This window comes from Halichoeres trimaculatus, unplaced genomic scaffold, assembly GCF_033239565.1.
Source record: "Halichoeres trimaculatus isolate MK-OKI-2021-1 unplaced genomic scaffold, fHalTri1.1 fHalTri1_scaffold_5, whole genome shotgun sequence".
NCBI lineage: Eukaryota > Metazoa > Chordata > Actinopteri > Labriformes > Labridae > Halichoeres > Halichoeres trimaculatus.
The window spans coordinates 2,413,022-2,438,155 of NW_027437183.1; the positions used below are offsets into that span (position 1 = coordinate 2,413,022).

Below are 25,134 nucleotides of genomic sequence, written 5' to 3' on the forward strand. Positions count from 1 at the left end.
TAAGCCAGGTTTTAGCATGCAAACAGTTTACATCATGTAAGCATTTCACAGTATAAGTCAGCTGTTAGCATGCTGACAGTTAGCATTATGTAGGCATACTTACAGTATAAGCTAGGAGTTAGCATGCTTACAGTAAGCATCATGTGAGTGTTATTACAGTTTAAGCCAGGTGTTAGCATGCTCAAGTTATCATCATGTAGGCATTCTCACAGTATACACTAGGAGTTAGCATACCAACAGCTGACAAGATGTTTGCATTTTCACAGTATAAGCCAGGTTGTAGCATGCTAGGAATTAGCATTACGTTAGTGTTCTCACAATGTAAGTCAGTTGTTAGCATGCTAACAGTAAAGATCATGTGAGAATTCTTACAGTGTAAGCCAGAAATTAGCATGCTAGCAGTTAGCATCATCTTTGCATTCTCACTGTATAAGTCAGGAGTTAGCATGCTAACAGTTAGCATCACATAGGTATTCTCACAGTATAAGCCAGGTGTGATGGTCTGATGACGGTGCTGCTCTTCTGGCTGACTTCCAGACTCAGAGACGCCATCGGGTCACGCTGTGGTCCGTTTCCACCGGCGCCAAGCACTTCCACCTGAACCACAGTGGTTGCCATGGAGATACCATCGCTAACTGAGAAGGTAATGGCGTCATCCTGAGCAGAGAGGCCGGCGTGTCGGTAAAGGAGGATGTTACGGGTGACATCACTGAAGGTGAAGGTGTCGCCTGAAGGAGAGAGGAAAGTGAGAGGATGTGTGTGTGAGTGTGTGTGTTAATTTGTGTGTGTTTGACCTCACCGTTGTTCATGGTGGTGTGTTCACTGCCGTCAGTTTTTATCAGCTCTCCATGGATCGGGGCCTCCACCAGCTCGAACTCCAGCTCATCAGGAGCTGTGTCAGCGTCACTCACTGCCAGCTGCTGACCACCTACACACACACACACACACACACACACACACACATACACTCTGTGTATACTTTGTGCATACTGTGTGTGTGTACTCTTTGTGTGTACTGTGTGTGTGTTAGTTCAGCTCCTCACCGATGCTTGCTTGCCCCCCCAGGCTGACCTCCAGAAGGGGGTCAAGGACCTGAAAGACGGGCGGCTGCTGATGATTGGACAGAAGGAGGATGGCGAAGTCCAGCTCAGGAGTGGTGTGTTCCCCGTCAGACACTGAGACACACACACACACACACACACACACACACACACACACACACACACACACACACACACACACACACACACACACACACACACACACACACACACTAAGTTGATTAATGATGTTGGTCTCAAGCTGAGGAAGGAGACAAGATCAAGGTGAAGGTGACAAAGGAGACGAGGAAGTATGAGGAGAAAGAGGAAGACTTAAGGACAGACGAGACAAATGTTCTGGAGACTTTAGGGAGAGGAGGAAGAGGAGGAAGAAGAAGGAGGAAAAAGAGGAAGAAAAGGAACAGGAAGAGGAGGTGTAGGAGGATAAAAAAGGTGTTAGATTCATGAGGACGTACCTGTGAAGTAGACGCTCAGGGACTCTGGCAGACCTGAGGAGTAAAAGGACAAACGGACGATTAAACAGTGAAAGGAGGAAGTGTGTGTGTGTGTGTGTGTGTGTGTGTGTGTGTGTGTGTGTTTGTGTGTGTGTGTGTGTGTTACCTGTAAAGGAGTACTGGTAGAGCTCCTGCAGGTGTGAGGGTGCAGCAGGAGGTCTGTAGATGATCTTCCCGTTGTTCACGTCAGCCTGAGTGAAATGTTTGACCGGAGTGTTGGCTCGGTCACGGTGCTCGATCGCACCTGAGGGCGGGAACAGGAAGTGACAATAAACTCAGGTTGTCAGCGAATATTTCTGAATATTTACACATGATTAAAGACATGATCAGAGTGTGTGTCCTTGTCAGTGTGTGTGTGTGTCTGACCTTGTCCCGGAGGCAGACGTTTGGTGATGTTGTAGACGAGCTTCTCACTCGGCGTCTCCGAGTCGATGAAAGAAAGAGCAGCAGGAGTGATCTCAGTTACTCGGTCCTCTAGAGCCTGAGCGTATACACACGCACACACACACACACAGACACACACAGGTTGGAGGAGCTACTAACATACACACACACAGGTTAATTGTAATAAACTGATTGTGTTTGGTCTCACGGTGATCTGCAGGTCACACTCGGGGGCGAGCTGAGGGAAACCTGGGAGCTGAGGGAGGACACCGACCGTGAAGACCTGAGCGTCGCTCTGAAGGAGGGGGGCGGAGTCTGCGGAGACCTGGTCACATACCACACACACACGCCAGGATTAACCACCAAACACAAGACACAGATCAAATTAAAGACAGATAGAGAGGAGGAGAAATGAAGGTGAAGGCAGAGATATAGGAAAAGGAGGAGGAGGAGAAGAGGATGAGGATAAACTACTGAGGAGACTGCAGAGACACCAGAGGGAAGAAACAGCAAGGAAGATGAAGAGCGTCTTCATCACGTCTCTTCTTCTGTATTTCAGACGTTCTCATCGTATCAGAGGATCCAGCTGCTTTTATTTGAATATTTATTCATATATTTGCTTATTTATATTATCTATCAGCTGAGTGAGGAGCGTTATCTTGCAGAGAGTCAGAAGAAGCAGCTCTGTTTCTTCTAATGAACACATTTACTCAACCTCCAAAGATTTTCTAGGGTCAGTGGGTTTCACTTTTAAATCCCTAACTCAGATATATTTCCTGAGGTTAGACCAACAAAGACCCTCCATCAGGGGGAACTATAGGGGGCGACACAGAGCCAGGTGTTATAACAGCTGAACTGATAATGCAGAATGTTGAAGGAGCCTATCATAAACTCCTGGATGAGAAGAAATTAATGGATGAATCAAAGTAATGAATGAAATTTCAAAGAACATCTCTGGAAATAATAAACTGACTGAGGAAAAATGGAAGTCTGACCCTAAAAATGCATAAAATGTCGGCTGAGCCCATCTGAAGCCAGCTGTTGCCATGGTGATCATTGTTTACCAACCGCCATCAGGGAGCTGGTTGAGACTGTTGATTCCCGAGACTGTACCACTGAAATCATGGTGTCAAACTGCCTTCAATTGTAACAGAACCATAGGTGTTTCATGTCTATAGAACCAGAAATGTGGCCGTGACAGCGAGAGACAGAAGAGTGATATCTTTCTGATCTCTGAGGAAACCCCTGAGGAATTAACATTAAGCAAATGGGGCAATTTTGTGATTAAGTTCTCCATCCTTTTGCTTTAAAAAAACACTTTTTCAGAAGCAGGACAAGATTTCCTACGTTTTGGTACCTAATATGTGTTCATGGAGCAAAAATTGTGGCCAAGAGGAAAGTTTTTCAGGAGAGTTTCCAAGATTTGCTTCCCCCTCTCCCCACTCTGTTGTTTGAATCTCCCACTCTAATCTGGAACATTCCGTCCAATACACACCAATGTTAAATGGCTTGAAGGGCTGAACAGCATCATGACATTTGAAGGGCTATTGTGAAGAAACTATGTATCCTAGGGAGACTTTGAAACCAACGAAAAATGGCCGAAAGATAGCTGAATGTTTTGAAGTTTGAATGGAGTTTCTAGCTGAATGTATGATCAAATGAGAAGGGTTTGAAGCAGGCTGAAAATGTCCTGAAGCAAGAAAATTTTGAAAATTTCCCATTCATTCTCTGTGGGACCAAAATCGCACAAAACCTGAAATATCTCCAAAGTATTTGTGAGATCACAAGAAAAGTCATAGCCCAAGGGTCATGAATGAAACACAAGTTTTGAAGTTTGAACGGTGAAAATTGGTTGAAATTTGTAGAAGGAGTAGCGAAGCAAAAATAAGTGGGCAGGAGAAGAATGATAAAGAATTTTGACGCAGAAGAACAAATATATTTTCTCTGAGCTCTTCTGTGTGAATATAACATTTGACCTGATCCTTTTAACATCCTGGATCCTGGACTCTGGGCCTAGGTAGAGAAAGGTGACTCACCTGGAACAGGAAGGAGTCTGTGTCAGTCCCTCGTCCAAAGTGCCGGTACCACACCGAGCCGTCGTTCACGTCCTGCTGGGTGAAGGAGCTGGTTGGAGTGAAACCTCTTTCATCTGTCAGAGAGGGGCGCCATCCGTCTGCAGGACCGTCAGCTGGCATGGACGCCAACACCACCTCACCTGGAAGAGGGAAAAGCTGAAATGACCTTGCCAAGGAATCAGTTGTTGTGTTTCAGAGACTTTTCAATAAAGATTGGTACTCCCTGCTAGCATTAGCATCGCAGGTGAAACACCAACTTGTAATAACTTCCTTAAACAAATGTAAGTTCAGGTAAACTGTTGGTAACTGATGTAGTGTCTGCTGAGCTGATGGTACCTTGTCGGCTCTCTGAGATCTGGATTCTGTAGATGATGTCCTCATCGCTGACTCCTTTGAGGTCAGTCTGAAGGTGTTTTCTATCGAGACGTACCATCCCTCCTTCTTTGACCCAGGTTATCGGCACAGAGAGGATATGAGGAGAGGCAGACACCTGAGGGCACAGATACAAACACCTTTTACCTGGAGAAACAGACGTAACAACATTACACCTGAGGAGAAAGACAAACAAACCTTTTACTCGAAAACAGAGATATGTATAAACTAAGGCTGTCACTTTAACACATTGCAAAATCTTCTCTTCTTCTGCAATTAATTAGGTTAATTAATTACAAATCCTGCTATTAATTCGATTTTTTTTAATCACCTGAACCTTAAAGACAAAGTTACACAAATTTTATAGCTGAGGATATATTAAACATTTGATTCAGAGAAAAACAAAGACTGAGACAGAAAACATCATCGCTCCTTTTTTCATCCAGAATAACTTCCTGAAAGCGCCCAATCAGTGAACCTCAGCAGTGTGTGCATCTTTGTGTGTGTGAGTGTGTCTCTGATGGATTGTAAATAGAGGTGACGGCAGACACACACACACACACACACACACACACATTCGTGCTCCCTTCTTCAGACTGGAATAAATGACTCTGCAGAGACGACTCGTGGTCGTCCATAAAACATCAGCTCGCCGCCGCTGACGGTCAGTCTGACAATAACACTGTCTACTGTCCTCTGAGGGGGCGGGGCCTACATGGCAAGCTGATGGAGCGAGGTGAAAAGGAGGAGAAAGAGAGCAGAGATTGAATCCTTATCCAGAAATATTTCTCATTTTATCGAGAGCAGGCACAGCGCCCTGCTGAGAGACGGAGGGGGAGGGACTGGGGGATGCAGTAAACAGAAGCTTCAGCAGCTTTAACAGGAACAACCAACGGGGAGTGGAGAAAAGAAAAATCGAGGAATGAAAGTAGAAACAGTTTCTTTTCAGCTCTGTAGCTGACAGAGGCTGAACTGTGGTTGGGACCTGCTCTGTTTGTAAAGAGGCTTCAGATGAGATGAGGTGTAAACTGTCTCCACAAACACAGCCAGCAGGATCAGCTGTTTCCCACAAATATAAAAGGATTCAGGTCAGTACCAGTTAAATCCTCCTCTCTATGCAGAAACAGACAAGTGCAAAGGTTCCTCATATCTTCCTGCAGATGTTTCTCCAACTGGTCCTTTGACTGTCCGCCCAACTGTCCAACCAACTGATCCTCTGACTGTTCTTCTGACTGATGCTCCGCTTGTTCCACCATTTCTACCTCTGACTGTCCCTCAATTGTTTTTTGACTGTTCCTCTGACACATCATCTAAATTTTCCCCTGACTGCCCCTCTGTCCGTCCCTCTGATTGGTTCTCTGATAGTTAGCATGTTTGACTTATCGTGGGATAGATCCCCAAATTACTGAGACGAGCCGTACCACTTTTTGGGACCCTTTCGTATGGGTGCCAGACTGAATCGATCCGCTCTTGGAAGGTGGAGCTCAACACTACAGACCGTTGATTGGTCAAAAGAATCGTCACTTACTCCTGGCGGCACACAGACTTCTCTGAAACAAATCTTGATTGTTCTTTGTATCAAAGAGCTACATGCCAATCACAGAGAGGACGAAATGCTGCATGTCTTCCATCGTTGCTCTTTGTTTACTGTGTCGCGTTTGTCTTCTTTGTTGGATTTATTAGCGGGGTAAACTGTGCCACGCTGCTACGGCGTCACGCTATTGTTTAACAGCTGGAGCTTTCAGCATCCGGCTTACACGCCACCTACCACAGGAGGGCACGGTTTGCTGTGGAAACGCTAATGGGATCAGGCCTAACTGTACAAAACCGAACCGGACTGCTTGGTGGAAACAAGGCTTTGGAGTCTGTATAGGTCTGTTACACAATAACGTTTCATCTGGAAACGCTAAGACGCAGCGAAAAGGTAGTGAAAAAAATCTGCTTTGACACGGAAAAGCTGAGGGACTAAAAATGCTGTAGTAAGCATGCCAGGCCTGTAGGTGGCGCAATAACTTTCTTGTCCAGAAGCAGGTTTTGGTAGAACTCAAAAGAAATAGAGTTGAGCTGATCAAAAGTGGAGCAACAGATGCTCATTTTGTTAAAGACAGTCAGCAGATTCAGCAGATTGAGCAGCACAAGCACAACACGGTAGTTCGCGACAATTGTAACAATGGGACTGTTGTACGACCGATAACGCTGGCTTACTGTTTACATGACAACGGTGTCGGCAGCGTTTCAGAAATGTCCCACTCTGGAAGCCGTTTTTAAAAGTTTGCGTTTTAGGTCGGCTGAAACACAGTTTCTGTGTAAACGCGAGGCTGAAACGCAACAAAACTTTTGCGTTTCATCCTAAAACTGTTGTCTGTAAACGGCCTCTTAGATTCTGTATGGCTCTGTCTGAGTGTGTCTGTCTTCTCTAATGCATGGCAGACTGCAGCATCAGACCATCTTTCACCGTATGTGTGTGTATTTCTGTGAGTGTGTGTGGGGTGTTATTGATTTGTAGACAGGGAGCAGAGGAGCTGAGCTGCAAGCTGCAGGCAGACGAGCAAAGTCGACCTTCAAACCCTGAGTCTTAGCTGCACTGGGGCAGGGCAGGGCAGGGTGGGGTGTGTAGATCAACAGATGTAACAGACAAACCTTCTGACGGATGCTGATCTGCAGCAGGATGTTCCTGTAGGTGTGTCCATCATTGACCTGTAGCACCGCCCGGTCCTCCGCCCCCTCTGACCCATCATGCTCGTACCGGATCTGTTCCCGGGTCAGATCCTCCAGCTTGAACCTGTTGAGCTCCCGGTCTCCATGGATACGAGTCAGCCTGCCATAGCGGGGCGGCTCTAGAACCATGACCAGGACATCAGACGGGTTGTCAGGGTCGTCGATCTGCAGCACTGACTTAGCAATGGTGGCCACGGCACCTGGACCATCCACAGGTAGAGACGAGAGAGTGAGGACTCTGGGAGGCTGGAGATAAAACCAGAGAAGAAGAAAAGAACATAGAGTTAGAAAAACAAGAAAAACTCAAAGGCAGATAAAGGGCACCTAAAGAGAGTGCCAACACTCATCCTAACACACACACACACACACACACACACACACGACTGTAGCCTCAAAGGACACCGGGTTTTCACAGTAAAATGTTCTGTTTTTTCTTTTATGAGGAGTGTGAAGAGCTTTTAAAGTCCTCCAGAGTACTCCAAGGACAAAATACCTAAGTGAGGATTTTAGAGAGGATATTGGAGGACAGGATACCTGAAGAAGAATACCTTTAGACAAGAAATCTGAGGACAGGATACCTGTGACAAAAACAGCTCCTGCCTCCCTGGGGTCCCTCATCAAGGTCTACACTTCTCCTCGCCCTCTACGCTCTGCTTGTAAAAGACGCCTGGTGCTCCCAGTCTAGCACGGCTCCGAATCTCTAGCCAGACTCTTCTCCTCTGTTGTTCCCAAATGGTGAATGAATTACCTAACTCTATACGATCCACAGAGTCCCTTTCTACTTTAAAGCTATGGTCTACGATTTGAAGCTAGGTAATTATTATTAACACCGTTTTGAGGCCGTTATGGTCCGAAGATCCAATCTACGCAATACAAAAGGAAAAAAAAATCCATTCAGTATATCCGCTGCAAAGCTGCATACTAGTTGACCAATCAGAACCGCACATGGCATGCGTGGTTCGGATTGGTTCGTGAGTCCATCCAGTCCGTCTCCCTCGCTTCGCACCGTCATGCCCATGGTCCCACCTCGTCCGTCCCCACTACCCCTCTCACGTCAGCTAGCTGCTCAGCTACAGAAGCGTCATGGAGCCAGAGAAGACAGAAACCAGGAAGCTGTTACTGTTACCCTCCACAGGGAAGGGAAGAAAACGAAAAAGTTTTAAGGAAAAGGCTGAAGCAAGGAAGAGTTATGAGCGAATCAGGTGCCAACAGAGACTGAATATTGGAGAAATGTACGACCGGTGGAAAAAGCTGCAGAGGGATTTGAGACTGAAGACTGACACTGAGACAGCTGAGTTTCTGTTGAGCAGGAAATTACTTTGTTTCTGAGCCTGTACTGGCTAATGACTGAACGCTGCTGGTCTTGTAGCCAAAATAACTTGTAGCACTTTGTCGCACTAACCAAGGTTTCCCTTTGGTCTGAATTCTTGCTTGTGTTGTACCTTGTTGCTGGACAAAAACGCCCGCTTAATGAAAATGTCAGTCAGCAGGGGGAGCTGTGACTGTTTTGGCTCCATCTTTGTGGCGCTGACACATCATCCATCTTTAACACAGTCTGAGGCTCAACGGGCTCCAAACTTTTCAGCGAGCTGGAGGAGATCCAGCTCGCTGACATTACAGCTCTGATAGAGGGGGGCCGGCGCCACAGAGGAATGAGACACACACACACACACAAACAATGTGTGTGTGTGTGTGTGTGTGTGTGTGTGTTACCACAGTGACCTCTGAAACAGTCCAACTTGTCCCACTTTGTCTCTGTTTCAGACTTTTTCTGACAAATTGTCAGACGTGGAGGAATTATCTCTTGGAGACGAGGGACGGGCCCCCAGGGGCCTCTTTAATCCTCTGTGTTAGCAGGGAGATCCAGGAGGGAAACAAAAGGCTGCGGATGTGATTGTGGGGCTGAGGGTGGGCGTGTGTGTGTGTGTGTGTGTGTGTGTGTGTGTGTGTGTGTTTGTGTTGAACGTGTCGGGACTCGTCGTCTCACTCAGAGCAGAGAAACTTTTCCCTCGAAGCAGAACCACAACGACAAACATGGAAGTATTCAGGTTGGAGGAAAACCTACAACCGGATCTGGATCCCCCTCCCCACCCCCCATCCCATGCCTAACACTCACAGGAGAGACGAAGAGGGGGAGGGTGGGGGGTGGTGGTTTGTAGCTGTCATCAGTCAGGGGCCCGAGGGGATGGAAAAATGTTTTAGTGCAGCTTCCTGACTTTTCTTTTTGCTCTTTACTCTGTGAAGTTACCTGCTGGGTGTGTGAGTGTGTCAAGTGAGTGTGCGTGTGTATGAGTGTGTGTGTGTGCCTGTGTGTGTTCAGGAGCTGAACGGCAGAAAATGTGTTTCAAGCCTTGATTTCACACTGCTATTTGCCTTTCAGACTCTGAATGTGTGTTTTCTGTTTCTGTGTTAGACCATCAAACACTGAACTCCTACTGCCCTCAGCATGTTTCTGTGTGTGTGTGTGTGTGTGTGTGTGTGTGTGTGTGTGTGGGAGGTCTGTAATGATGGAGGGATGTGTGTCTTCTCCCTTGCTTTCAGAGTGTCTGGACCTGATATCTGAGCTAAAGCTGAAGCCTCCAGGCTCAGTGTCAGGTAAAGTGACGTACACACCCGTTCAGAGGAGTATGATACCTGTCAGCATCCACATCCACAGTAGCTGACCAACATCATTCAACAAGGTCCTGGAAACATTCCTCAGAGAGTTTGCTCCATATTGACATGATAGCATCACACAGTTGCTGCAGATTTGTCGTCTGAACATCCATGATGAGAATCTCCCGTTCCACCACATCCCAAAGGTGCTCTATTGGATTGAGATCTGGGGACTGTGGAGGACATTTGAGTACAGGGAACTCATTGTCATGTTGAAGAAAGCAGTCTGAGATGATTCCAGCTTTATGACATGGAGCGTTATCCTGCTGGAAGTAGCCATCAGAAGATGGGTACACTGTGCTCATAAAGGGATGGACATGGTCAGCAACAATACTCAGGTAGGCTGTGGACTTTTTTTTCCCTTTTTTTTTTCTTTTTTTTTCTCCCTTTTTTCTTTTTTTCCCTTTTTTTTCTTTTTTCTTTTTCCTTCTTTTTTCCTTTACCTTTTTCTTTCTTTTTTTCTCTTTTTTTGTTCTTTTTCCTTTTTTTCTATTTTTTCCCTTTTTTCTCTTTTCTTTTGACTCTTTTTTTCATTTTTCTCTTTTTTCCCTTTTTCATTTTTTCATGTTTTTCTTTTTTCATTTTTTTTCTTTTTGTTCTTTTTTGCTTTCTTCTTTTTTACTTTTTTTCTCTTTTTTCTTTTTTCTTCTTTTTTCTTTCTTTTCTCTTAATTTTTCTTTTTTCCCTTTTTTCTCTTTTTTTTTCTTTTTTCTTCTTTTTTCCCTTTTCTCTTTCTTTTTTCTTTTTTTCCATCTATTTTTCTTTTTTCTTTCATTTTTTTTCTTTTTCCCCCTTTTTTTCTTTTTTTTTCCCTTTTTTCTGTGGACTTTAAACCATGCTCAGTTGGTACTAAGGGGCCCAAAGTGAGCCAAGAAAATCTCCCCCACACCATTACACCAGCAGCAGCAGCCTGAACCGTTGATACAAGGCAGGATGGATCCATGCTTTCATGTTGTTGAGGCCAAATTCTGACCCTACCATCTGAATGTGGAGCAGAAATCCAGACTCATCAGACCAGGCAACGTTTCTCCAATCTTCTATTGTCCAGTTTTGGTGTTGCTGTGTGAATTGTAGCCTCAGTTTCCTGTTCTTAGCTGACAGGAGGGTCACCCGGTGTGGTCTTCTGCTGCTGTAGCCCATCTGCCTCAAGGTTGGACGTGTTGTGTGTTCAGAGATGCTCTTCTGCAGACCTCGGTTGTAACCAGTGGTTATTTGAGTTACTGTTGCCTTTCTATCAGCTCCAACCAGTCTGTCCATTCTCCTCTGACCTCTGGCATCAACAAGGCATTTTGTCCCACAGAACTGCTGCTCACTGGATATTTTCTCTTTTTGGGACCATTCTCTGTAAACCCTAGAGATGGTTGTGGGTTAAAATCCCAGTAGATCAGCAGTTTCTGAAATACTCAGACCAACAACCATGCCACGTTTAAAGTCCCTTAAATCACCTTTCTCCTCCATTCTGATGCTCGCTTTGAACTGCAGCAGATCGTCTTCACCATGTCTACATGAATAAATGCATTGAGTTGCTGCCATGTGATTGGCTGATTAGAAATCTGTGTTAACGAACAGTTGGACAGGTGTGCCTAACAAAGTGGCTGGTGAGCGTAGAAAAGTGTTCAACATTACATGACAGAACGAGGACTGAGTTTATATTTAAATGTTTTTAACACAGTCACCACACACACACACACACACACACTCACACACACACAGATCAGCCAGAGACAGACGGAGAGAGATGGGTTACATCACACTGACTGTTCTCAGCCTCCCCCGTCTCTGATCCTCAGACAGTTTATCTACAGAAATCTACGAGTTACACTGAGGCACACACACCGCATGAGCTCAGTCTGTGTTTGTGTGAATTTTAATGTGTGTGTGCACGATGTGTGTGAGCTTAAGGAGCATTGATTGACAGCTTCTGGAGATGATGACTCTCCACATCAGGGAGATAATCGTTCAATCTGTCAGCAGAGATGGTATAAATTGTGTGCGAGATGTGTGATGTGTGTGAGTGTGTGTGTGTGTGGTCTGTGTGTGTGTGGTCTATCTCTTTTCTCTCTCTGTATTCAGGGACAGTTTTGGCTCAGTTTTCTCTCTGCTCGTCTCCTTCCTGCTCCTCTCTGTTAAACTTTATGCCCATTCATTTGGAGACAGTGAGTTTATGTGTCTGACTCTGTGACAGAACAAACACTCCATGTGTGAACAACAGTTAGCGATGCTGTTTGATGTCAGAGCAGGAAACACCTGACGCTGACTCCAGTGTGTGTCTGAGAGTGTGTCTGGTGAGAAACAGAAACCTGAGTTCATGTTTGTCGTCTCTGCAGGACGACAGCCGCAAATACCAGGACACAGTCAGAGATCACTGCAGAAACAGAGGTCAGTGTGACTCTGAACAGTCACACACACACACACACACACACACACACACACACACACACACACACACACACACACACACACACACACACACACACGCACACACACATGCACACACACAAATGGATGATTCAGCACAGTTACAGTTTAAAAATGAGCGGTCAGACACGGATTATCTGGGATTAACTGTGTGTCTCATCTCAATAATCTAACAGTTTAGAACAAACCTGATCTCAGAAAAAAGCCATGCAGCGATGCTAACCATGCTAATGCTAACCACCCTAATGATAACCATAATGACCAAAGTCAGAATCAGAAACTCTGTTTTTATTCCAGGGGGAATGGAGCACGTTAATGCTAACCAGGCTAATGCTAGCCACACTAATGTTAAACCTGGTAGTGTAAACAATGCTAACGAGAACCACTTTACTGCTAATCATGGTAATGCCTACCATCATGATGATCAATATCAGAATTAATAATACTTTATTAATCCTGAAGAATATCCAGACTGATGCTAACCGTACTTGCAATAACTACAGTAATACAAACCCAATGATGCTAACCACACTAAAAACTAACCACTTAAATGCTAACCACGGTAATGCAAACCATGCTAATTCTGATTATATGGATGGTAACCACCATAAATATCAAAATTAAAATCAAAAAATACTTTATCAAACCCAGGGGGATAACATGGACACTGAAAGCCTTACTTATGCTAACCGAGCTAATGAAAAACCACATTGATGCTAACCACACTAGCAATAACTAAAGTAAACTAAACCCAATGATGCTAACCAAAATAGTATCTTGCTAAAACTAACCACTTTAATGCTAACCACATTAATTATAAACATGCTAATGACAGCCATTCTAATGATAGCCACACTAATGCTAACCACCATAAATAACAGAATTACAATGTTTACACCATAATCATTAGTATAAAAATTAGGAAATACTTTATCAAAGCCAGGGGGATAATCTGGACGATAAAAACTTTACTTATGCTAGTCACGCTAACAAATAACCACATTGATGCTAACCACACTAACAATAACTACAGTTATATACACCCAATGATGCCAACTACAGTAATGCCTAACACGCTACAACTAACCACACTAGTGCAAACTACATTAATCCTAACTATGGTATTGCAAGCCATGCTAATGATAGCCCCACTAATGCTAACCACCATAAATATCAGAATTAAAATCAGAAATACTTAATTCAACCCAGGGGGATAACATGGACTATGAAAACAACATTGATGCTAACCACGCTAATGAAAGCCACAGTGATGCTAACCACACTAATGTTAACCTTGCTAACATCAGCTAACAGAGACTCAGCACATATCACCACGCTCTGCAGCTCCTCACCTATGCGACTAAAAATATAAATCTGACTCTGTGTGTGTGTGTGTGTGTGTGTGTGTGTGTGTGTGTGTGTGTGTGTGTGTGTGTGTGTTATGCAGAGCTCTGTCTCAGTCTGGAGGAGGATTTGAAGGAAAATTCTCTGAACATGAACCCTGGTATTGACGTGACCTTTGACCTCAGACGGAGACGTCTGGTGACTCACTGTGAGTGTATTTTTAAAGGATGATGTCATACCAGAGAACACACCTGAGGTGATAAACCACGACCGACATGCTAACAGACCGACACGTCCACAGACTGACACACTCATGCTGTGGTTGTTGCTGTGTTGTTTTGTGGTGTGTTTGTTATGTCATTGCTTTGTTGATGTTGCTAATGTTGTGTTGTTAGAATCAGAATCAGAGTCAAGTTTTATTGCCAAGTACATTTACACATACAAGGAATTTGTATTGGTGTGTTGGTGCTAACAATTAAGAAGAAAATAATGAAAATTGCAGATAGAGTATAGAAAAACTTCGGATATAAAATATACAAAACTATATATAATAATAATAATAATAATAATAATAATAATTATTATTATTATTATTATTATTATTATTATTATTATTATTATTATTATTATTATTATTATTATTATTAAATAATAATCAAAATGTAAAAATAAAAATGAATATTTACAGAAAATTGAAACAATAATAATTTTAATGAGAAATAGAGGAAACAAGGTGAATGTGTTGTTTTGTGTTTTGTTGTTACTGTGTTGTTGCATTATTGTTCTGTGGTTGTGCTGTTATAGTTCTGTTTTGTAGGGTAGTTGTGTTTTTGTGTTGTGTTGTAGTATATCGGTGTTTTGTAGTGCAGTTGTGTTATTGTTGTGTTGTGTGTGTTGTCATGTCATTGCTGTGCTGTTGTCTTGATGTGTTTTTGTTGATATTGTGTTGCTGTTGTGCTTGTCTATTATTTTGTTTTTTGTTGTTGTTATTGTGCTGTTGTGTTTTTTTATTGTTATTGCTGTATTAATGTTCTGTAGTGTAGTAATGTTTTTTGTATTGTGTTGTATTTTTTTCATATGTTCTATAGTGAGAAAAGTTGATGTTTTGTTGTTTTGCTGTGTTGTAACTGTTGTTGTGCTGTTGTGTTGTTGTTTAATTGTTTTTTTAGTTGTTATTGTTGTTTTATGTTTTTTTATTGTTGGTGTTGTGTTTGATTTGTAGTGTAGTTTTTCTGGGGATTTTTGTGTTATTGTTGGTTTTTGTATTTTTTGTAGAAAGTTGTGTTGCTGTTTCGTTGTGTTGTGTTATCGTTGACTAGATAGATCTTTATTCTTCCTAACAGAACATTAGTTGTCACTGTCTGGTGTTTCCCCTACCATTATTTGGGGGGTGGCCCACCCCTCTGGTGGTCGAGTTATTGCTATTTTCCATACAGCGCCAGATCACAACAGAAGTGATTCAGAGTTACCTCTCTCATAAATCAGGTCTGTAGCTTGTTTTTTTAGTCAAACAGACTTAATAGCCATATGTTATTTATCTAATTTTCATGACGGGATGTAGTCTGTACATCGTTGGGTTCACATTTCTCCTTTCAGAACTTCACCGTGCACGGAAGAGCACGTGATCTTTAGCGTACAGTGAAGCTCTGCATTTACACGCACAGACAAGCACTTTCCGTATAGCTGACAGAGAGCTGGAAAACCACCACTCGTTCTGCGCTTGCACCCCCCTGACAATGTCACCGCCCCCCTAAAGCTGTAAATGTAGGGGAGTCACAGCTGTCTGTACAGAGTTTTATGTTGTTGTCGTTTTTCCTTTGCTCTGAGTGAAGCTCCAGCTCTCAGCAGCCTGAGGAGGAGTTACAGGGTCTGCCTCTGGTCCCGCTCGGCTCATTATTCATCATTTTTATTAAACTCTAAATGCAGACTGAGCTCCAGGCAGAGTCCTGCTGCCGTGCACCACACACCAACTAACACACCGTGAACCACATTAATCTGGACACGACCAGCGTACAGATCAGCTGACACTCAAGAGGCTTTACCTGCAGGGACACAGCCTGGACCTGGACCGTCTGAGGTTCAGAAAACAGCTGAGGGTCAGAGACTCGAAGAGCAAACTGTCCGGACCTGCAGACACCACAGAGAAAGAGACGTTAAAAGAGAAAAATGAGAAACTAAAGATGAGCTGTGAACAGATTATTAAGTCAAGATTCAAACAAGTCAAAGTGTTCACACTCTCATCCTCTCTGACCCAGAAACAACTCTCTGCCTGCCCAGGGGGATCCTGGGAAAATGAGTCCATGGTGGCCTGCCTTGAGTGTAGTCATTAGAACTAATCACTTCATAGAGAGTGGGAGGGACCCTCTCTCACACACATATCTGCTTAAACACACACACACACCTGCTTGCACACATTATCATCATCTGTATCTCCTCTCAGAGTGCCGCCTTATTACCCATAATCCCCTGGGACAGAGACAGCAGCTGGAGATCAAACCATGGGGAGGTTTGATTTTAGACGGAGACAGCTCAGTGCAGCCATTCATGTTTTCATGTTTATGTTTTCATGTTTGTTTTCATGTTTATGTCTGTGTCATGACTCATGTTCTGTTTATCTGATGCTCCGTCAGTCTGATCCTAATCCTGAATAATCTAGATCCAGGAATCGCTCCAGGAGTGAATGTTTCCCTCCTGGAGAAGATCTGTATTTGTGAATCTATGTTTGCAGCTCTGTGTTTGCAGCTCTGTGTTTGCAGCTCTGTGTTTGCAGCTCTGTGTTTGCAGCTCTGTGTTTGTGGCTCTGTATTCGTGTCCATTATCCTCCACTCTAAATAATTTGAGAAATATGTCAGTAATCTGCTGCTTCGATCCTGTGTGAGGATTGGACTTTTATAGCGCCCATTAATCTAATGGCTCAGAGCGTGCGGAGGATGGTGGTCGGTTAAATCTCTGGCACGGATCCATCTGAGTGTAAAAAGCAGCTGAGTCAGGACGGTCCGATGAGCTCAATGTGTCTGCTCTGATTGGCCGAGCGGACGTTTGGCTCGGGTTCAGACTGAAGGCTGTGAAACGGACGGAGACACAGCTGGAGCGATGGAAACAGAGCTCTGAACAGGCTGTTTGTCCTCCTTTGAGCACATTACTCCTCTGTTTGATCTCTCATATCACTATCAAACACTCAAACAGCAGAACTAATGCAGGGAACATTTGGCCCACATTATCTGAGCGGTATAAATACATCTCCGCTCCCACCAAGGTTAATGGGAACGAACTCTGAGGAAGAGCTGCATTAATCAGAGCGACAGCAAAAAATTCAAACACCAGGGTTCAAAAGTTTCACCAGCCCAGGGGGACACCAGAATTATCCCTGGTTCTGATTGGACATAATATAAGCACAATAACCCGGACCCTGCTTTAAAACTGATTCTTTATCTCTGGGGCTGGCTACAAGCAGGATAACGTAAAGAGAGGGTAAGAAACAGGATGATAATAATTTTTTTTTTTTCCCATAGAGCCCTTTTCAAAAATAAATATACAGTAAAATAGTAAACTCTTGTTAGAATCGTTTTTATTTTAGCATTTCTGACCATAGACTGTATATAGAGTGGACAGCGTGGCTCAGGCATTTATCATTGTACGGTTTTAAAACCAAAATACCCCCGGGGTCTGCGCAGTACAGACTGTGAGGGATTCTGGGAGAATCTGAGTGGAGCTGGGTGACAAAAATAATAATTATTTTTTTTCTTTCGAGAGTCTAATCACTTCCTGACTCTACCTCCTGACATATTTTACAATCCCTGAAAAAAAAAAAACCACAAGAACAGCAGCTGTCAATCATCGTTAAACATTATGTAAAATCTTGTTTTTAACCTCTAATAATTAATAAAAACGAAACTCTTCAGTAAAAAGAAGACGTTAATACAAGACAGCCAAATGATATCTTCAAATCACCACAACAATCAGACGTGAGAAACATTTCTACCAGGTGTATTAATTTTTTTAAGTTTGACCACAGCCCATCTGGAATGACTGGGGAGATGGATTTTTAAACCCAGACTGCAGCCAGCCACCAGGGGGAGCAGTTTTTGTGGAGACCTCATTTCGAGCTGTTTCTGACTGGTGTTTGTTGCAATAAATCAACCGTATATATAGTAATTTGATGTTTATATATAGATATACTGCTGTTACGGCAAGTTTTTCTGACTGAACTCGGAGATGACGTGATTCCCACTCCCGACTTCAGAGAACAAATAGAAGGCAGCATTGGTCCTATAGGGGCAGTCAGGAGGTTTGTGTGTGAGGAGCAGAGGGTGCAGCAGGTGGTGTAGGATGTCTTTAAAGTAAGAGGGGGCCTGGTAATGGAGTGCTTTGGTGAGAAAGAGGATTTTTAATTTGATGCGGCACCAGTGAAGGTTTTTGAGAACAGGGTTGATGTGGTCCCAGGAACGGATATAGTTGAAGAGGCAGGCAGCGGGTTTTGGATGTACAGGAGGTCTTTGACTTACATGGTGCTTGTTTCAACTTTACGATGCTAAAAAATATATGTAAATAAGAAAATAGAGAAGGTTACAAAGTTACGCCGCTCTGTTTGTAAGCTCCTATGATGCATACTAGTTTTTGACGAGTATGACACAGTTACGCAGTGCTACACAGTCATCAGCATTGACCACTTTGTCTCGAGTATATATTACATTATATATTTATTTCATTTTAATTGAAAAGTCTGTTTTAATTGTCCGTCCTGTTTTTCCCATGAACATGAAGTATAATACATGTATTTGGATTGTTATTTAGAGATTTAGGAGGTATTAAGGGTTAAATTCCGACTTGCGCTGAATTTCATGATGGGTCATAGAAACAGAACTTGTTCAAAACTCTGAAGTTTATTGATTAGATTGGTGGTGGTACCAAAGAAGGACGCTGATACAGTCGTCAATACCTGTATTCTATATTTCTCATCACTATTTTTATTTTCTTTTTCTTTTTTCAATAAATATTCTTTATTTTTTGTATATTTTAACATTTTATATCTTAACTTTTTCTATAATCTAGTGTACAGTTTGTGATTCTGTCTTATTTCCGTGATCATGTTATTTTCCTGTTCTTGTTAACTGTTAGCACCAATGCACCAAATTCCTTGTATGTGTAAATATATTTGGCAATAAAACTTGATTCTAATTCTGATGGCTGATGTCTTTTTGTTGGCTGTTTTTGTCTTTTTCTTTTTTTGAAAAGAATGAAATGTTAAAAGGCATGTTTTTCTGCAGCAGTGTAGTTTTGTTATTTTCTTATATTATTGTCATGTGATTGATTTATATACAATAAGAGTTTTTCTTGTTTCTTCCACTCTTCATTCAGTTTTGGAATCTATTATTTTTTCTTTGTATCAATTTTTGTTTACAAAAGAATGAAATAAATAAAATAAATGAATAAATAAAATGATAAATCAGTAATGTGGGTTTTGGCGGTAGAGAGTGATGGGCAGTGGTTATTCTTGAGGTGGTGGAAACTTGTTTTTGAGACTGTTGGAGACGGCGTTTCCAGTCGTGGGGTGGTGGTGGGGGTTAGGGCTGATAATAAGTGAGGGTAATAAACAGGATATTATACAGTGAGAGGAAGGAGCGCCAACAGTTCAGGCAGAATCAATAAGATGGTGAATCATAAAAGTCACTGACATGTAGTTTCCCTGAAGCTCTTTAAAAGCTCTCTAAAGGAGGAGGGGGTTTGAGGCGGAGTGAATGTGGTCAGTGTTTTAACAGGATTATAACATGAAAAGGCTGAAAGATTAACAGACATGTGTTTTATATATATATCTTTATCATAGATTGATTAGCCTGAGCCCTGACCGTTCGTTATGTAGGAGAAATTAATTCAAGCCGCCGTCTGTCGGTTGGAGCCTCAGCGTGTCGCAGACAGTGAGGAGACACTCTGAGGGAAACGTGAATACAAAGAGATTTGAAGGTTTGCAGAGTCACAGCTTTGCCCTTCATGCTCATCAGGAAAGTCTGCAGGGTTTCCTCCTCTGTGGGCGCAGCAGACCGACGAATCCCCCGAGTCTCTGTCAGAGCCTGATTCACTGACTCTGAATCAGCTCAGACTAACACCACAGACTCTGTGAGACTCACCTGGACAAGTCTCTCTGATGTCTGAACCGGACCCGCCCTGCTCTGAGCTCCGCCCATGTGAAGGTGTCGTCCTGACTCAGCTCCTGTCCTCCCCCCTCTCCTCGGATCAGGATCAGCTGACCGTTACTGGGGCTCTGGACCAGATGAATGACCAGACGCTCAGGTGGACTGTCAGGGTCCTTCACCTGCAGGAGGGTGGGGGGCAGCAAGGTCTCGCCCCCAACAGGAACCTGCAAAGACCCGTTCACCTGCAGAGATGGGGGTCTGCTGTTGGCTAGAGAGACGGAGAAAGAGAAAAACAAAGAGAGTGGCATCAATCACTTCTGATAACTGAGAGAAACTGGGACAGTAAACCAGCTAACTCCATAACCAACCAACATACTAACTGACTGACTGACTAACTAACTGACTAGTTAACTAACTGACTGGATAACTAACACCCTTAATAACTTACTCATGCACTAGTTAACCAAATCACTAACCAACTCAATAACCAACCAGTTAACCACATAAAAAACCAACTAACTAAGAAGCAAACTAACTATCTACTTAACTAACAAATTAACCAACCAACAAAATAATTAACCAACTTAATAACCAACCAATTAACAAACTCAATAATCAATACCTAATTCACTCACTCACTAACCAACCAACCAACAAACCACATAACATACCCACCAACTAAGTAACCAACTAACAAACTACTATCTCACTAACTAACTCACCTATTAACTGACTAACTCACTAACATCTATCCGACTGACTAACTATCTAAACAGCCATCTACTAACCAACAAACTAACTCAAACACTCACTAACCAACTTACTAACCGGCCAATTAATTAACTTACTAACCCATTCACTCACTTCCAAACTAACTAACCAACTTACTAAACAACCAACTAACCACATAACAAACTAACTAACTAACTAACTAACCAGCCAACTAACTCACTAACTAAACAACTAACCAATCAACTAACTAACTTAATAACCAACTTACTAACTTACTCACTTACTAAACAACCAACTTACCACATAACAAACCATTAACAAACTAACCAACCAAGTAACTTAGTGACTAACTAACTGACTCACCAGCCAACTAATACATAACTAACTAACCCACTAACTATCTAACTAACCAACTAACCATATAACCAGCTAACTAACTAAACAACCAACCCACTTACCAACATACAGCCAACTTACTAACTAACCAACTAACCAACTAAATAATCAACTTACTAACAGCCAATCAACCAACCAATTTACCTACAAACTAACTGACCAAACAAACATCTTACTAACAAACATTTTTACTAACTATCCAATCAACTCACTTACCTACTAACGAGCTAACTGTCGACCCAACTAACTGACTAACTAACTAAGTAAGAATGAATCAGTGGATTAATGGGATGTCAGACTTTCTCTCAGCGTCGGCCTGATGAAGCCGTTTCCGTGGAGACCTGCTGTAAACTGGAGCAGTGATGTTGATGAAGTTTTTAAAGATCAGCGTTTTCTCACTGTTTGTTGTGCACTCATTATTTCTCTATAATGAAGCTACCAGGACTCTTTCTCTTTCTCACCCACACACACACACACACACACACACACACACACACACACACACACCCTATCATTAAAAACTCTTTGTCTTTGTCTGCAGAAATGAAAAGTTGGGGCGTTAAACTGAGATGATGTGGGGTGTTTTTGGAGCCTGGAGGCTGGAAATGTTCATTTTGCTCTGAAATCAAACTGAACTATCAGAGAGCTGAGAGATAATTTAATCCTCTATTAAAATAATCTTCAGTCACACAGAATAAATCAGCTCTGTGCCTGCAGACTCCCTCTGCCTCTCTCGGTCTCAGCTCTAAAATAAAACCTACAGGAAAGAGCAGACAGAGACTGGGTTCATCTGAATATTTAAATCAGCTTTTTACCAGAGTGTGCTGGATATGAATTCATCAGGGTTAAAACAGGATGATAATCTCAGCTGTTAGTTCCTGTTAGTCTGTGTCTGGGTTCACAGAGACCACAGTCTGAGCTGGACTGTGACACACCTCAAATCACACTCTGTCTACATACACACATCAAAATACTCATTAGTACAAAATACTTATTAGTAGTATTAAGAGTGTGTGTGTGTGTGTGAGTGCGTTCATCTTCAACCGTGCTCTGTGCTGCTTTATTAACATCAGCACTGAAAGAGAAAGTGTGTGTGTGTGTGTGTGTTTCAGTGTGTTTGTGCTGTAGTTACACATTAAGTTAAGTAACCTGACGCTCAGCATGTTAGCCCCACCACTGGTTAGCCTGCCTGTTGCCTAGCAACCAACAGACTGTGTTTTTGGTGACGTTGTCTGGAGGTGATTTTTTATTATTGATGATCCTCCCTAGCTCGTTTACACACAGAGAAACATCTGATCAGCTGCAGACGAGCAGAGATTAAACTAGTTTTTAAACCGTTAGTAACAGATTACACCAGGTAAAGGTGAGTCAGCGTGGTCACCTGACCAGACAAGTTAACCTGGTTAACTTTGTAATATGTCAGAGAAGTTGGAAGAAAAGTAGTTGATGTTTTTACCAGAGCAGCTCCTCGTCTTCTGGTCAGCGTAGAAGCCCCGCCCACAGTCAGGTGTGCAGTAACCCTCCAGCAGGTAGGTGTGTTCTGAGCAGGCCGTGCAGCGACTCCCTCCGTCACAGAGGACACAGTCTGAGGAGCACGCTGTGGGAGGTGAAACACAGAGTGTGACCCAAAGCGTGTGTGTGTGTGTCATCACAGAGTGTGTTTTCAGAGAGTGTTTACGTTTGCAGGTGTGTGTGGCGGCGTCCTTGAAGAAGCTCCTCCCACAGTCGCGGACGCAGACACCCTGCAGAGAGGAGAACGGAGGAGAGCAACGCTCACACTGACCGGGCCCCACACACTCCTCACAGTGAGCATCACAACCTGACAAACACACACACACACACACACACACACACACACACACACACACACACACACACACACACCATTAGAAGCCATGACAAAGCAGATATGAGTCAGCTGATGTGAGCTTCCTGTTGCACTCACCGACACACCTGTCCCCGTCCTGGAAGAATCCAGGTGAGCAGCTCTGGGTGCAGACTCCATCCTGCAGCACGTAGCCGTCCATACACTGGACGCAATCTGTCCTCAGGGGACCTCTGCAGGCGTTACAGCTCCAGTCACACTCTGTGTGTGTGTGTGTGTGTGTGTGTGTGTGTGTGTGTGTGTGTGTGTGTGTGTGTGTGTGTGTGTGTGTGTGTGTGTGTGTGTGTGTGGGATTAGCAGTGAGGGAACAGAAGGTGAGGTCAGAGCAGAGAAAGAGATCAGATTATTTGAAACAATGATTTATGTCAGCCTCTGTTATCACCTGTCTGTTAGTCTACTTTCAGACAGTTTCATTCAGTCAGGCATAAAACAGTTCAATTATCATTTTCATCAATCAAAATTTAACGTTAATGAAATAAAATCTTGATCAGTGTGTGTTTGTTTAGCATGATGCAGGTTTACAGCACTGGTGAATAGACCAAAATTGTTCTTTTAACACTAAATTAAAAAAATCAGCAGCATGAAATGTCCTGTGGTCAATTTTCAGAGACGATACCACACCATGGAGTCAACTTCTATCAAGTTTTAATCGTTACGGAGCATCCGGTGTTTTGGAGCAAAGAGTGACCGTTCTAACTGGTGACTCTCAGCTGAATGTGTCAGTGATTGTCAGCTGACAGTCACCAGTTAACAGGGACACACTGTGGTTAACCTCAGGTCACCAGGTTTGACTTTAAAGAAACAACTGCAGATAATCTAAATCCAGTTTTTTGTTTTGTGTATTTTAATATGCTAAAAGAAGGATCTGTTTTAATTGCTCTCCCTCGCCACCTTGTGGCCCGGAGTCTGAACCACAAGGCCTGAACCACACGTATATGGATATATTCCTAAACGCACATTTTTCTGTCCGATTGGGCCTCTCAACCACACGAACACGGCGATTTCACCCACATAAACAGAGATTTTTAAAAAAGGATAAAAAAGTGAAGAAATAAAAAAAATATCCGGTTGAGTTGATCCGTGTAGCGGTGTTAAACTGAGCTGGTGTTGACGGGATGACGTCAGGCGCCTAGCAACAAGTCACTGTGTTTGACTGTGCATGCTCATAATGTTCTTCTTCTATGGTTTTCACATTTTGCTAACCTGCCACGTATCGGCCAGGCATGGTATTGCAGGCTTTAGAGGCGATCCTTTTCAGTTGGCCTCTTCGTATGGACAGAGATATTTCTGTGGTGTGGACGGAGATTTTTTTTTTTTTTGAGGACAAAGATATCCGATCAAAAAAATATCCATATCAGTGTGGTTCAGGCCTAAGTGAGGCCTGTGTTTGTTTTGGAATTAAATGGAGATCGGATCAAAACAAAATTTATTTCTTCAAGGCAACTTTTAACTGTACAACGCGCTGAGGTAAGGTATTTATCAGTACAGTTATGTAGCGCTACAGTTTGAAACGTGACATCAAGCTAACGTTGTAGTAGCCGGCTATTTGAGCGCTATCGGCAGCCCAGTGCTCCGACGTATCTCTTGGCTAACGTGACAACAAGTAAACACTTTCAGTTTGCATATAGTTTGGTAGCTGTTTATATTTAGCTCAGCTGGCAGCCAGGTGCTCTAAGACATGTCTGTAAAGTGTAACGTTAGTGAATCCTGGTTATGTCCTGCCAGTCATCTACCAATCAGAGCTAACGTAACCTCACTCTTCATTTTATTGATAGACTCTCAAGTTTGAACAGACCACAGCAGAATAACTGCTGACTGTGGGTTGGAGGCAACATTAGCACAAACAGTTTAGCCCTTTTAGCCTTTAGCTCGTGCTCTATCTCTCTCCTGTTTTCTGTCTGACAGTTAGGCTCCAGTGTCCACCATCACTACTAAATTAATCACAGAAATCATTTTCAGCAGAGAAAAACACAGATCTCTCTTCTCATTTCTAAACTTTGTCAGCTAGCGTGGTGTTGTCATAGAGACTTCGACGTGGCGTAAATCAATCTGGTCCTGTCCGACCCAATCAGGAAGATGAGACAGAGCATTTAGGAGGATTGTGATAGGGCATAAATCTAGAAGTAAGACTCTTTCAAGACCACTTAGAAACTCCTCACAGCCTCTCGATGCTAATTAAATATTTATTCAATACTCACTTTGATGATTGTGTGTGAGTGTGTGTGTGTGTGTGTGTGTGTGTGTGTGTGTGTGTGTGTGTGTGTGTGTGTGTGTGTGTGTGTGTGTGTATACCTCTGCAGACCCTGGAGCTTGTATTCAGGTAGTACTGGTGAGCACAGGTGTCGTATTGACACTCTCCAAACAGCAGCACCTTGGTGGGGTCTCTGCAGGACGTACAGGCTCCGCCCACCTCACAGGTGAGACACTGACTGTCACAGGCTGTGGACAGCACAGGTGAGGTCAGGGTCA

General features: G+C 43.2%; 1 protein-coding gene across 1 annotated transcript in view; it reads right to left on the reverse strand.

The window, feature by feature from the left end:
• The window catches only part of fras1 (Fraser extracellular matrix complex subunit 1), a 113,639-nt gene that overhangs the window by 38,314 nt on the left and 50,191 nt on the right, over positions 1-25,134 (reverse strand). The window contains exons 22-37 of the mRNA XM_074670703.1: positions 24,958-25,104; positions 22,726-22,866; positions 22,459-22,599; positions 22,237-22,377; positions 19,647-19,920; positions 15,564-15,648; positions 7,027-7,350; positions 4,351-4,504; positions 3,976-4,154; positions 2,148-2,264; positions 1,922-2,036; positions 1,662-1,799; positions 1,517-1,549; positions 1,044-1,175; positions 800-928; positions 481-728 (exon numbers count right to left, since the gene is read on the reverse strand). Of these exons, the coding sequence (XP_074526804.1) occupies positions 481-728; positions 800-928; positions 1,044-1,175; positions 1,517-1,549; positions 1,662-1,799; positions 1,922-2,036; positions 2,148-2,264; positions 3,976-4,154; positions 4,351-4,504; positions 7,027-7,350; positions 15,564-15,648; positions 19,647-19,920; positions 22,237-22,377; positions 22,459-22,599; positions 22,726-22,866; positions 24,958-25,104 (2,498 nt within the window). The remainder of the gene's footprint in view (positions 1-480; positions 729-799; positions 929-1,043; positions 1,176-1,516; positions 1,550-1,661; positions 1,800-1,921; positions 2,037-2,147; positions 2,265-3,975; positions 4,155-4,350; positions 4,505-7,026; positions 7,351-15,563; positions 15,649-19,646; positions 19,921-22,236; positions 22,378-22,458; positions 22,600-22,725; positions 22,867-24,957; positions 25,105-25,134) is intronic.